Consider the following 15,117-nt stretch of genomic DNA (forward strand, 5'->3'; position numbering starts at 1 on the left):
AAACCATAAAATGGTGTGTTCTACAAGCTTCTGAAAAAGATGCTGGAAAATACTGATTGCTCATGCTGAAAGAGATACAGCCATTCAGTCTTAGGGTGTATACATAAGACTGGCAGTATCATGACAGGAATGCACTGGCAGAATTAGTTAAGCAATACCTGACAAAAAGTAACAGCTTTTCTGTAATCAAGTCCTTAATTCTGGGCATGGCATCACACCCAACAGCGCTTCATGGTGCTTTACCTTTATAAAGCAAAAGTTGTTAAACCAGTCTTCTGTGAGATCACCATCCCTTTTGGCTACCTTCCTCTACAAACTCAAAGTAACAATGCAAATGCATCATGAAACTAAAACAGGTAATACTGTGAGTGCAATTATTTTCCTCTGATAATCATCAGGAACATATTCTAGGTGCAAGTCAAAATCCTTCTGCCTGGCAGACTCTCAAGGTCAGTTATTAAATAGCCTTGATGTTGTGAAGAGGGAAGAATTCTCTTTCTAACTGCAAAAGAGATGTCCTACCCTATACTTTTTAACAAATATACTTCATCATCTAAACAGAACACTCGGGAGGCAATTTTTGAAACAGGTATACATTTTCCTAATTGGCATACTTTTTTCCTAATCTTGCCTGTGACTTTCTCATTCTCTTCACTCTTTGGCTGTCCAGACAAATCCATCATATTCATAAAATGTGCTTTTGCTGTGGTTACTAACTCTTCAGCCTTTTGGCTGTCTCTGTTCTCTTCTAACTTTCCCTTTTTTATAATAATGAAAACCTTGAACACAAAATTGGTTTCACTTTAAACTTAAATGGTGTCCTGTGATACTGCTACTATGCTTCACTAGTTCATCATTTGGGGTAGAATTAAATAATTCTTTGGTTTGATATTTGTGTACTTCTTGGTAATACAGCCTTTCTCTGGAAACTTTGTTTACACTATTACCACTACAGTAGCTGACTGCAAGAAGTTCCAGTTAAGGATGTGAAAAACAAGAATAATTTTAATCTTGTTATTCACTCTTACCTATATTCACGTTCTTGGAGTATTTCAACAGGATCCAGTCCTTGTGGCTTCTGGATAGGGCTGATGCGGTTCTGCTTCTGCTGCAGCTGGACAATGGGTGAAGGTTGTCCTGGCGGGGGCTGCGGTACAGAGGGCCCAGGCATGGTGGCAGCAGGCTGGGCGGCAGCAGGAGCAGGAGAAGGCCTCCCACTAGGAGCTGGTGCTGGAAGCTTTTGCTGTGCATTGGAGACGCTCATATCTGGAGCTTGGCCTGAAACATGAACAGTACTGATTCACAACATGAAATATGGAAAGCAGGAAGAAAATCAAGATGGCTTTCTGAACACAAGATATGAAGGTAAGGTAAACATTCAAAATCACCAGAAAAGGCACACTGAGATTACATTCTGTTTTTGAAACAGGCAAACTAAAATGCAAGTATACCATACATTGCAAGAAATGGCCAAAAGAAAAACAAAACACATGAAATTTTATAATGAATGCCGTTTCTTTTGCTATTTCTGTGGACTTCTGATTCTAGTGTCACCAGAAATGAAACAGCTGGAGAACTGACTTCCTCCAAATGCAAGACCTCATTCTGCCTCTTGTTCACTATCCTTACAGTTAAAAGAAAGCATCTAACCACAACCTGGCAACAAGCAGAACTAGGTCTGATTTCAGACCTCTACCAGAACTTGATAACCATATGAAAATTTTTCAACTGTATCCAGAAATACCTGCCAGATATAAATAGCTTTTGTTTCACTGTGATCTCCTATTAATTTTATTTATTTAAAATATCAGGAACTCAATTATTCTAATCACTTTGAAAAGCAACACCTCCGTTAACATGAAAATGGTACCTGTCCTTTACAGTCCCTAAAGGTCATAGACTTTAGAATTTCATTATGACAAGTTACCCATGCCTTCAGATGTTCATGAATTCACTGTTAACAGACTCTGCTAAAATACAGATGCTGCTTTAATTATCTCAAGAGTTATAGTCACTTAAGCTAGGGAAAACAACTGTAAAGTACACCTGCAATCTTGGAATCAACCTTGATTCAAACCAATCCTGAAATATAGAGAGATCACCATTTGTCATTGACACATCTGCATCAAACTCCAGAAAAGGAACTTGAGCACAAGCTGTAGATTCTGTATGCAGCTACACTGCATTTCAGCTTATAAGAAGGGAAAACAAGCAAGCCCATCAAAAGCCTCTGTGCAACCTCAGTTCTCAGGGACTCAGGGAAGCTGAATGACTGTGCAATGAATGACAAATATATTTGAAGACATGGGGGGAAAAGTAGCAGCGTTCATTTGATCTCAAAGATTGCACTGATCCTTCAAAGCAATTTGATTCCAAAAGAACAAAATATACAGAAGGCAACAGCATAATTCTACCATGATTTGAGAACTTCTTTTACAGTAGCAAAGGTGAAAGACACTCTTGCTACAATTAAGTATACTCAGAACATAAGTTATTAAGTTTTATGTACATTCCTCAGAAAACATACAGATTTCACTCGGATTGTAAAACAGGTGCTTCATGTTCAGTCTGTCTAAAAATTGCAGTAATTTCATGTGGAAGGTTAGACTCTCCTTGATTAAAATCTTAGACACAGTAGAAGTTACAATATTTTTCTTGCACAACTTTTTACCTTTCCTTTTTACTTTTCCCCACATCCTTTTCCCACTATACCTTCAGTCCACGTTTTAGGGGTAATAGCAGTTGTATGTCCAGGCATCCCTGGTGCAGCCCCTGGTCCAGCAGCAGTGCCACTCATTGCATGTAATCCAATACCTGCAATTTGACAGAGGAATAAAATTTGCTCAAACACAAACTATTTCCAAGATTCAAAAATCATTGTTTTCTAGCATGCTAGTCTATTCAGGCAAGTAGTGCTTTTCTCCATTAAGTAAGGATTTAAGTAGTTTTTATCGTTAATACATATGAAAGTAATACATATACCTAAAGTCATGTTTCATGAAAAAACCCAACTTAATTGGTAGCAAAGCCATATCCACCAAAATGAAGTGAACAGTGACATTATTAAAACTTGAGAAAAAATATCATCTTAACCCTTGATTCTAACACAAACTCAGTAATGGAAGTGTTCAGAAACTAACAGGTTCAGGGAGTTTAATGTAAGAGTTTTCTTAGGACCAAAATGTGCTTGCTTACCTCACTGCAACATCTATCACCATTGTGAGAAAAAAGTAAGCACACTTCCTTTTTCTTATGTTTTGCACTTAACAGCACACTGTATGTGGTTTATTTTCAACAACCTAAATAATCAGTCAACTTGATCCAGATTATTTATCTACTTTCCTGCATAGCAACAGGAGACTGAAAATTCACCGTAAGAAAAACAAGGGGAATTGCTATCAGTAAAATACAATTAACATTCAAAAACTGTCAAGCATACCAGGACAGACACAGTACTGCACAGTGAAATAACTTCTATTTCAGTTATTAGTATTCCATTTTGACAATATCCTATTAATAACAGATGTGTTTCATGCACTTGCTAAGGCTTAATACAGTTCCAAATTACAGCCCTGCAGAGCACCCATTTCTTAATCTATCACAGGCAGAACTTCGAGAATTACCTGAGCAATGACTCTTACCAAAGACTCACTTACCAGACTGCCTGTTGAAGGCACTGGGAGGCTGCTGCTGCTGAATGCCGGGCAGGGTTCTCTTGCCCTGGACAGCAAGCTGGAGGTTTTCTGGCAAGGGCTGACCTCTAGCCAGCATTTTGTATGCTAGAATCTGAGCCCGCAGCTGATGCAGCTGTGCAGGGCTGAAAGGGGAAGGCCCTCTGTTAGGCTGATTCATAACTTGTGGATCTCCCGCTATAATGGGTCCTGGCTGACTGGGAGTCATCTGAGGTGGTGTTGGACCTCCTCCAGACATTGGACTGGACACATGTTCTGGTGCTCCTAGTGGAGATGGATGTGGAGACATATAACCTAGAACAGGTAGAAGAATCATAAAGTTACCACACTGCTAGTTAAACCTGAATTTCATCCAATATTTTAACAGTACATAAAGTATAAAAGTATCTCTCCCAGGTCTGGATAGCTGTAGCATTTTCTGTAAAGACAAAAGTGCAATCCAAAGTTCCCTGGGATATCAAGATAGCCTCAGGAGTTCTTCTTCAAGAAGAACTACAGTTATTTAGTCCAATAATTCCTAAATATAACAATTACCTGCATATTTGGAGTAAGACAAACTAAAACATGAAATATAAGACAGAAGCCTGGGGATATAGTGTTATTTACTAGAACTATGGAAAAATGTTTCTTTGTAGAACATATGGAGTGAAGTCTGCCTAGTTTATAGCTTAATAGCCTAAGTTTATTTTGAGGCACATACATCAAGGAATATCCATTCACTTCTACAGGCCCTCTTTGCCAACGCTCACCAACATATAAAAGTAGAAATAATTGGTATTCACTTTCCACACATCTGCTCTTTAGTTTATACAGATTAAAGGTTTGAGCCAGACAAGGTATGTTGAATACCTTTTGCCGTCTGGATACTCAACAACTTGGAACATCAACTGCAAGCACAAAAATCACTGTCTGAAGAAGCTGCTGAAGACTATGTCAAGAGCAATCACAGTTCTGAAATGAACAGCGCTTATATCTTACTATACCGCTTGAAAAGTGGTTTTAATTCTGAACATTAATTACACCTACTACATATTTTCTTGAGCTCCAAAAAGCACAACAGACACCTAGTTTTTGGGGATTTTATCCACCAAGAGTGAAAAAGAGGTAACAATATTCACTCACTTTGCTCTGGTATTGTGGAACACAAATAATCTTCTCACAAATTGGAAAAGTCTAAAAAAAAATTCATAAAAATCTAAAACCCTTCTGGCTCATTTTCATATTCCATGTTTACAGCCAAAAATCATAACTCCAAAGAACATGATACAGTTCATGATTCTGTGACACCCAAACTACTCCTTTCCCAAATTTTCCTGACACTTTAAAGTGAAACAACTTCTATTTCATCTATATGTAGTACAGATCACAAAAGAAATTTTGCTCACTCTTTAGCTTCACTTTTCCTACTGACCCTTCAGTAAAGGCAACATAGGCAAAACCGCAAAGTAATCTCCACTGTTCATTCTCAACTCTGGGATGACAGGAGCTGTAAGTCACTAGAACTTTAACCAGTGAAGAGATCAGAGTGCCAAAGAACTGAAACTTGTGCTCAACTTAAATAAAGGTTGTAAATGTATGAGACAGAAGAAAAAGAAGAAAGGATTTCAGTTTTCCTAAAAAAACCCCAAACAAAACGAGATAGAAGAACAGTGGGGAAAAGGGGATTTGTGATAGGAAAAGATCAGATAAGACAGAAAAGATGATGACCATGGGAAAAGATGATGATTTTGGAAAGAATAAGAGAAGTTATATAGTTCAAGAAAAAATGAGGGCAGAAGTTCAAAGAAAAGGAAGAGACATTAAAAAGTTAGAACTACTGGAGCTATATACTAGTTCAATATAAAAATTGTCTATACATCCCTTGTTGGTGATAAAAAGCATGATAAATAACTCAAGTTTATTCCACTTATCCATAACTTACTTTTATGTCGTTATTATTTTAAGAGAAGAGGGTAAGCTACAAATCCCTCTTGCTGAGCACACTGCTTAAAAAAAATACCCATCACACCACAACAAAACAAAAAAATATGCAACTGCATTACTGGTTTATACTACAAAGTGAGGTTTATTGCAATGTTTATCCATTATTACATTTCTAAATCTCAGGTTTTACTTTAAATGGCACCTAACTGGAATGACATTGTTTTCAGAACTGCTTTTGAAAAAATGGTTTCTGTCCCTCCTCAGGTTATACTGCTCAAGTTTTAAATTCCTTAATGACTGATACATTTCCGACTCAAAACCTTGAAATGCATCTGGACTACAAAGTTTAGAACAGTGGTTTAAGATGTTGAATATTTGTTTTCAGTCCTGACAGTTCAAGCTGCTAAGTCTGTGACTAAGTTTTGCAAAGAGGAATTTTCAAAAGCAGACATTTTTTCATCTTTCCAATTATGAATTTATTACTTGTACCTTCTCTCTTACTCCAAGTTCTCTGCATTAGCATTTTTCATAATGGAAAACTGTGCTTGGCAAGAAGAAGAATAAAAACATTCCATGAAGTCAAAATCCTTCTAAACTTCTTGTAAAGATGCTAAAATGTGGCATTTACACAATGTAAATTTTGTGATGCTATATGAAAATTTTTCTTTAATGTGTGAAAATTTTCATATTATGATAGTGACAAAAAGATACAGTCACAAGCCTGTCCCAATAAAGTATTTATACTACTTGCTTTTTTCCTATCCTATTACACATAGACTCTAATACAGATAAGCATGCACATGAGAACATCCCCTAAAATTGTCCCACCATAAAAGGACAACAGTAACCTACAGTTCTGAACAACACAGAGAATACCAGGAAAGGGAGGCCAAACAACCCTGTCTGTAATTTCAAACTGCGGTAATTTCTAAGCTTTATCAGGTTTCCCCAGATTTTGTCTAACTGAGCTCTGAAAACCTCAAATGACGGTACCTCCTATTAACTGTAATGCTGGATTTCCTTTTGCTTAAGTCCCATCAGAATTTCACTTACACAATTTGTAAACACTACTTCTCTGCTTTTACTGTGCATCTTTGAGGAGAGTCCTGTCTTTCCCATAACCCTTCAATGGGTTATAGAAGAGGCTTCATCAGAAACCCTTCTCAAGTTTTCCTAACTGAACGCATAATCAGAAACATATTTAATCCCACTTTGGCATCAACTTGTTCAGCAAAAATACAACACAGCACATCATAAACAATGTATATTCTTTACAGTATGAACATTGGAAGAAATCCTAGTTCTAATGCTTCTCCAAGTACTGTTGGAGGGCAGTGTGTACACAATGTTTCTGCTTTAATTGTTTTTTGTTTCACTTCAGATAGCAGAAACAATAACATCTTTCTTTTCTGTTTTAAAGCTGGAAAACCAGAGTGCTAAAAATTTAGACCCTTTTTTCAACACTTTTAATGCTATAATGAAATGGAAAGAACACCTACAAATTAATTCAAAAACCTAGTAAAGATACAGAAAAAACTCAAAGTTTTAGCAGTCCAAACACTGGAAAGTTCAACAGAGGTTTTGAACTGCTGCTAAAATTTACTAAGTCTTATGAAAGTGTCTGAGGAACATATAGGTCACATCTTTATACTAAAACCAACAGAAAAGGTATATTTGTACTCAAGAATATGACTGTAAGAAGATTTTTGGATTTGGAAGGTATAGACAGGATTGAAGAAATATAGCTGTGTAACTCACTGAACTATCACTTCAATCATCAATTGAAGTTAGCTTAAAAAACAAAGAAAAAGAATCAAGTACACACACACAGGACAAAAGCACAGTGTTTTGAAACACAGTGAAAAGTATGCCCATGTCAGATTGAGGCTACAAACTCTCCTAAGGCAAGCACACATAAAATTTCTCTCTCAATAGTGTGGCCAGGGTTAACACCAGTTACTGTGAAATTGAACAAAGAAGAAAGAGAGGTCATGTGTGCAAGTAATTTACAACTAGGACTGCAGAAATAAAACTGTTGAAAGGTCTTACACTGGCAGGCAGAAGCATAAGGTGGCAGGTCTTTCCTCATCTTTAAAATTCTGAATGAATTCAGAAAAGGAAATGCAACTAATTTAAGAACAGTAGGGACAATGAACATTACCTCTGAAGCAGCAGTATATTTGTGAATTCTAGAAGTTAAAAAATGGCATGTCTTTTTAAGTCCAACAAATACTGCATGACTAATAAAAAGTAATATAGATCAAGTCCCAGAATGCTAAATTCCTTCAGCCCTTATGTTTCCACTTACAAACAGCAAGAAAAGACAGAACAATTCAAATTTGCCTGTATTTCACTGCTGTATCACAGTAACTTCATTTAATTTTTACAAAACACAGAAAACCACAGAAATTGTTTATTCCAGTTCATTTACATATTTTCATGAAGTTTTTATAATACAAGTATTTTATTTTATATAAATAATTGGCTTATCTTTCAAATTTCTATCCAATCCCCTTCAAAAATCAATTCTAATCATGATTTTAATCTGCTGGATAACATTTTTTTACAGTAAATGTCATACTCCTCATATAAATACTGCAGAATTCACCACAGTTCACTCACAGTGCCGGAAGACAGTTTCTAACCAAATTCAAAATCAGAAACATGTAGTAAGCTTACTATTTAAACAGCTAAATGTGAAATTGGAGCAATGCATTTTCCACTCATTTAACCTGTTAGCATCAAAACAAAGGCATTAGCACTAAACAGGAGCATCACTGTACATAAGTTCAAGAAAAGAGAATCTGTCACCAAAACTAGCTAGGAATGTTACCCTTTCTCCAGTTTGGTACTAAGACTGGAAGGAGCAATTGCTGAGGAGAAATATACCAACTCATAGTATTTTCTCCCATATATTCAGACTTCTGAAAATCATCCTATTGCAGTACACAATAAAAATGTGATGATCTGTCTGAGCTAGTAAAACATTCTTTCTGCATGACTCGCATCTCACTGAGCACCAATAAAAAAATAGAGAAACTAAATAATAAAGTTGCATACCTTAACTTAGTAATTACTGTTGGTTAAAAAAAATGCAAAAATCTCAGAACAGTAATTACCATACAACCAGTGAACAGGCACTTAGGTAAAATGACAAGTTCTCGCAGATTTAGCTTTCAAACGTTTCTGATTTGCTCATAATTCATTTCCCCTCAGAAAAGGATAGCTAATTATTTCCTAACATAAGAATCATTACTTCTAAAATTCTGTATCAACTTTCTCTTGTTCATTCACAACTGTATGCTTGATTTACATAACCATATCTACAACTGCATGTGCAGTTGTCAATTAACTTCTAATTTATCACGCATATTTGTAAGCATATATTTTATAAAAAAATCTTGCTTTTGCACTTAAATACAAATATTTTTCCCTCTTTTACAAAATTACTAAAAAGAACTAAAAAGACTGCTATTGGAACATCTGGCATTTAAATGAAAACTCATTTTGTGACCACTTCCCATTGTAAACTGCATACAGAAGGACAACAGCCTATGGATTCATCACAAGTACTCCACCCAGATTTCTAAGTACTGAAGCATTTTATGAAGACTATCCACCTTGCCACTGTCATAAAATTTAAGGACATTGTTTCCCATCTAGCTTACCAGTCCTTCTCAGAATCTTGGAGCCCATGAACAGGCAGATTTCTGTCAATGAGGGAGCACTACAGCTACAATAGCCTACCTAGCTTTTCCAAAACAGACCAGCGACTCTTGACCTCTAAACAAACTTCTCCCTTTGGTCTATGGGACAGATGGCAAAGATATCCAGTGCTGATTTAGCTTTTGTATGATACAAAACCTTCCACAAATACTTGGGCAATCCTTGTTCCAAAGGTTAAATATCTTCATTAAGTAAAATACAGCTATTTGAACACATTTTGAATTCAAATAGTTTGCAGGCAATTTTGCAGATAGCAAAATACACTGGTTTTTCTTTTTTTTCCTTTAAAGGCTTCATCAATTACAAACCCTTTTACTGTCTGGGAATGTGCAGACTGATCAAGTATTCTTTTAACTCTCTCATCAGACAAATTAAAAAATGGAGCTTAACATTCTCTAGGATAAAACAAACACACTCCTCTCAGCAGTATAGACTGCTTTTTATAACACAGTTTATACTACTACACAGCAAACTACTTCGCTCCTCGACATGCATGGCTCTTGGCTGTACTAAAACCTGTGCTAGAAAAATAAGTACATTCTTCTCAGATTCCGATCAGCCTTTGCAACCAACTTATTTATTATTCACTGCTAAACTTCTGTATTATATAAAATTTTTATTTGTACTGACTTCAAACTTTTTTCCAGATCATAAATACCTTGAACAGCACTCAACCAAAACAGACTTCCAAAAGACTAGAAAAATCTACAATTGGATGATCATCTTCTAGTTACAGTTAAGTTTATAATCTGTCATTTAATTATCATAATGTATTTAATGCAGATTATATTGATTTTACTTAGTGATATCTTTGTCTTAAATCACAGCATCATACAGTAACAAGCCAAGGAATTTTTATGATTTTACCAGGCAGACAAGGTTGTGTCAATCATCACGCTACTGGCTTTAACAATGCACAGAGAAGCCCCATACGTGGGCTAAGACCATTTTTCCTGACAACTGTACAAATACTGTATCAGACCAGTTGACATTTTAATGAAGGAATTTAGCTTATGGCTTCCAGAAAAATGACAGGCTAGTTTGATTAGTATACAAAAATAATATAGTAGTATCATATTTACGTAATATATAATAGTAAATTTGTCAGGCTAAAGGCTGACTTTATGCAAGTCAGATGGACTTGGACAAGCTCAAGAAGTGTGACAACCTGAACTTCATGAGGTTTAACAAGTCCAAGTGCAAGGCTCTGCACAAAGGTCAAGACAAACCCTAGTATCAATACATACTGGGGAATGAAGGGGTTGAGAGCAGCCCTGCTGAGTAGGCTTGGGGATACAGGAGGACAAGTAGCTTGACATGAGCTGTCATTGTGTGGTCACAGCCCAGAAAGCCAATGGCGTTCTGGGCTGCATCCAGAGCAGGGTGGGCAGCAGGGCAGGGAGGGGATTCTGCCCCTCTGCTCTGCTCTGCTGAGACCCCAGCTGCAGGGCTGCATCAGCTCTGGAGTCCCCAGCATGGGAAGCACATGGAATTGTTGGACAGGATTCAGAAGAAGCCACAATGATCAGAGAGATGGACCAGCTCTCCTGTGAGAACAGGCAGAGAGAACAGAGGTTGTTCCTCCTGAGAAAGGCAGGTTCCAGGGAGACCTTGCTGTGGCCTTTCAATACTTGAATGAGGCTTAAAAGAAAGCTGAAAAGAGACTTTTTACAAGGACAGTACCACAGGACAAGGCGGAATCATTTTAGTCAATAAATGCAGACTAGATGTAAGGAAGACTTTTTTTTTTAATGAGGGTAGTGAAACTCTGGCCAGATTGCTCAGAATAGTTGGTAGATGCCCCACCTCATCCCTGGAAACATTCATAGTGACTTTCAATGGGGCACTGAACAACTCTGAACAATGGGGCTCTGATCTTGTTCAACATGACCCTGTTCACTGCAAAAGGGAACAGAGACAGAATGACTTTTAAAGGTCCTCATCCAACCCAAACCATACTATGTTTCTATGATTCTGTGATTTTTCCAGAAAACTGTTCTTGATGGTCTGAATTACAGCCAACATCCCAAAGACATAAAGAGAGACAATATTTATTTTATCTACAACAATATTTAATGGCACACGGCCATTCTTCCTAAGCTCTCAAATTAATGGGGAAATTTCAAGCAATCCCTTTCCTGGGGTTTTGGACTTATTCAGCTACTTTCTCTCAAATGCCCCCCAAAACCATCAATTAGTGCATATTTATCTACTTCAACTTGAGGACTACAAAAAATAGCCATGAAAAAACCAGACCTAGAACTAATGAGGTATCATTTCTACTTGACACTTACATTGTTAAAAATTGTACACAACCGTGTACTGTAAGCTCAACTATCAGACATCCATGAAGAAGTGAACGTTATAGTAAGCCTTGGTTTCTACCACACCCAACCGAAGATTCTGTCAGGACTTCAAGAGTTACCAGGCATCCTCCCATGGATTCTCAGAGAAGTCATTCTGTCTTATGCCATGAGTGTGGGCATGGGTAAACTGTCATTAACCATACTGCATATTTCCAAAAAATTTGTAAAAATACAAGTGTGCTACTTTCTCTAATGTTGTGGGAAATCAGATAAAAAAATATCTAATAGGCTATCAAGGAACCTGGTTTTTTACCCTGGACCTCAACACTAATGGCAAAAACCTACAAGTCTAGTAGATGGGACTTTGCCCAGCAAGTATCAGAACAGCATCAAGTGCCATCACCACTTTTTTGTGGAAAAGACAGTTGTGTAAGAACAAAAAAAATGGAGACACAAAGTCAATGAAAGCTAAAACAGTCCTCTATAATGTCAAAAAAAGTATCTGGAATATTAGAACATCGGGAGATTTTTTTGACCACTTCTTTTAAAAGCCTGCTCCACATCATAACTCTAGTAATCTCTGTTTACATTGTAACAGTTGCTGGCATACAAAAAAAGAGAGTAGGAATCTGTAGTATCTATCCTGACAAAGTTACCATCAACACAATCAATCATCTTTTTACAGTGCAAAATAACCTGGAAATTTGACTTGAGGCAGCACAGAAAAGGAGAAAACAACTCAGAAGCTACTTGTATTTGAAGCATTTGCAACCTATGCTCCTGCATTTTCAGTACATAATGTATGAACTTTGTCCCATCTTCATCTTTAGACCAAATGCTCTTTCATTTCATCCTAAGCAGAAGTGTCCTCTAAGTGCAAAGACATGCAAAATTTGTCTCCCAGATGATCACGCTTACATTTTGGTGAAATTAACAAAAGAGGAAGTTTTACCTAATGAAGAACTTGTCTCTGCAAAGTCAGTTCTATTTTACTAAATTGATACAGAAAGGTTTAGTGGAAAAACATTACTTTTTAATTATCTGGGTCCCAGACTGGGATTCAGCTGGCAAGTTACACACCAGAGTTTCAATCACATACCACTGAAAAGCACAAAGAAGTTCAGGACCACCTCCTAACAGATCTGTACAGTGTGTGTTGCACCAAGAGTCTAGTATCATCAGGGATTCTTCAAAAGTTGTTGTAAAATAATTAAGCATGCAACATAGAAAGTTTTGTCTGCTGTTTAACTTATTAATACTAGCAGGTGTTTCTAGTTAAATCTCCAGAATACCAAGCTGCTCATAGAATGCATGTCCTTTTATGTTCCAACCTACAGACACAAAAAAGGCACATAGCATTATGTTAAAAAGAGTTTCTATCTTCTGTCATAAAAAACATTGGAAAGTACATTGATCAGCACTTGATGATAGTAAATCATATTAAAATGTATTTACATTCACAGCAGCCACATAAGATAGTAAGTAAGTTGATGGGTTTTTTCTTTAGAGATGCAAACTGAAATCTGTGATACACTTGCCCCAGCTACAGACTTGAACCTTAGCTTTTCTCCAATACATGCCTAATGGATACTCCAGCAAGCAAAGCAATTCAGCTATTTGCCTTGCCCTGTTCAGCTTTTCCAAACAAAGCTGAAGGGAAATAACTGGCAATCTGTGATATGGAATGACAGGCTCTTTGTGGAACAAGAGGCACCAAAATCATAGAGCATGCATAGTATGGATAAACCTTGGCTATGCTGGTCCATTGGACTCTGAGGTGGACCCATTCCAGGATGAGGAGGTCGCATACTCTTCATGGAGCCACAGTGAACCTCTTCAACCATTCCTTTTTCATGCAAGCCATCCATAGACTGTGAAAACAAGATAAGTATTTAGAGAGAGATAGTATATAAATCCACTCTAAAAATATGAATGACTAACTCAAAATCTAAACTAATACATGAAGAGGAAGAACTACTTTCAGCAGTCATTCAAAACAAATAAAACCCAGGAACCTCTGCCCTGAAATCACATATTTAGGGAACCACAGAACACTATTAGACTGCTTGTCCCTTGTTTCCTTTTTGTCTTTTTCTCCCTGTATGAACTGCTTGGCAATGGCAGGGAGGCAAACTGTCCAAATACAAACACAAAACCTGTATTGGCCTCATATTACAAAGCAGTGTAACATACACTAACTTATGAAAGTAGAGCCTGTGGCTTAACTTCAGTTATTTTTAGCCCAAACTTTGCCCTTTCAGTCACTGCTTTACTGGAATGTCTCAACATTGTTTCTCTTCAAAAACAAGGGTGACACTGCAGGAAGTAACAAAAACAAGGATAGGCAGTCAAGGAAGGGAAAACAATACTTGTGCTCCCTACAGCGCCTGTCCCCTCATACACTCCTCTAAAACTAGAGTTCCCATGGTACTTCAGACACAGAACAGTTCCAAGTGCTTTCCTCAGAGAGTGTAGAAAAGATAGCCTGGAGTCTGAAAAACATGCTGAAGGCATTCTGGGCACTGAAAAAGCTCCATAATAAAAACTGAAGAGTTCTGAAAGTGAAAACAAGGGAAAAGTAACATTGGAAGAAAGATGTCCCAAGAAACAATGAAGTTTTCCATGAAAGCAAAACTTCTATCATATTCCTAACTATGGAAAGGATTAAGCTAATTAACTGCTAAGTTAGAGCTCTGTAAGGCTTTGTGTTAGGAAGGAAGGGACTGGCATCACTTAGCTCCTCTCTACAGAAATACACGGCTCTGTCCCACTCTAACACACGCATGCATGCACACTAAATGCTGCTCTTGCAAACACTACTGCAAATGGAGACCTCGTGATCTGTTTTATCTAAATGTACATCTCTTTATTGAGACTTCTTTTTAAAAAGAGACTAAAGATAACTTATTCCTGTGGAAAATGTAGGAAGCTAATTAAACAAATGTGCAGGAAGCTACATCAGCTCATAGAAAAGAAGTGTCACATTTCTTATTTTTGAGTAATTTGTTGCACATGAATAAATTTCAACAAAACTAAACAAAGGTCACCCTTTCTACAAAGGAAAAAATAATTCTAAGTTTCAATTTTCATAAACCTTTCACATAAAATTTTTACTTTCAATTGCAATCATCAGATTTGACAGAAAACACCTTTAAACACACAGAATTTTTTGTTGTTGTTCAGCATTTCTTAAGGATTTCACTATCATTTTTTCTTATCAGAAGTTTGAGTTAAAAGGAGGAAAGTTATAGAAAAGGAAAAATAAAATAGATTTTTCATGTTTCACTAAATCATTTAATTATCATGACAGTATAAAAATGTTTGTGAAAAGAAACTGTATCAGAAAAATACATACTACTCAATAAGCTATTTTTAAATACAAGAACTTGGGCTATGGTGTAGAAATGTACGCACAGATGACTGACACATTAAAAATAGTTCCACTCTGCGAACCAAGTAAATCCCAGTGC

General features: G+C 36.8%; 1 protein-coding gene across 6 annotated transcripts in view; it reads right to left on the minus strand.

Annotated features, from left to right (window-relative positions):
* SMARCA2 (SWI/SNF related, matrix associated, actin dependent regulator of chromatin, subfamily a, member 2) overlaps positions 1-15,117 on the minus strand; it is a 116,615-nt gene that overhangs the window by 81,847 nt on the left and 19,651 nt on the right. For all 6 annotated transcript variants that reach the window (XM_054282926.1, XM_054282958.1, XM_054282917.1 and 3 more), the window contains 4 exons: positions 13,395-13,518; positions 3,657-3,986; positions 2,713-2,814; positions 1,029-1,278 (listed from right to left, as the gene is read on the minus strand). In XM_054282926.1, the coding sequence (XP_054138901.1) occupies positions 1,029-1,278; positions 2,713-2,814; positions 3,657-3,986; positions 13,395-13,518 (806 nt within the window). The remainder of the gene's footprint in view (positions 1-1,028; positions 1,279-2,712; positions 2,815-3,656; positions 3,987-13,394; positions 13,519-15,117) is intronic.

The sequence above is a fragment of the Melozone crissalis genome, unplaced genomic scaffold (genome assembly GCF_028551555.1).
Source record: "Melozone crissalis strain CALT ecotype California unplaced genomic scaffold, PUWL_Pcris_2 ptg000005l_1, whole genome shotgun sequence".
NCBI classification, from domain to species: Eukaryota; Metazoa; Chordata; class Aves; order Passeriformes; family Passerellidae; genus Melozone; species Melozone crissalis.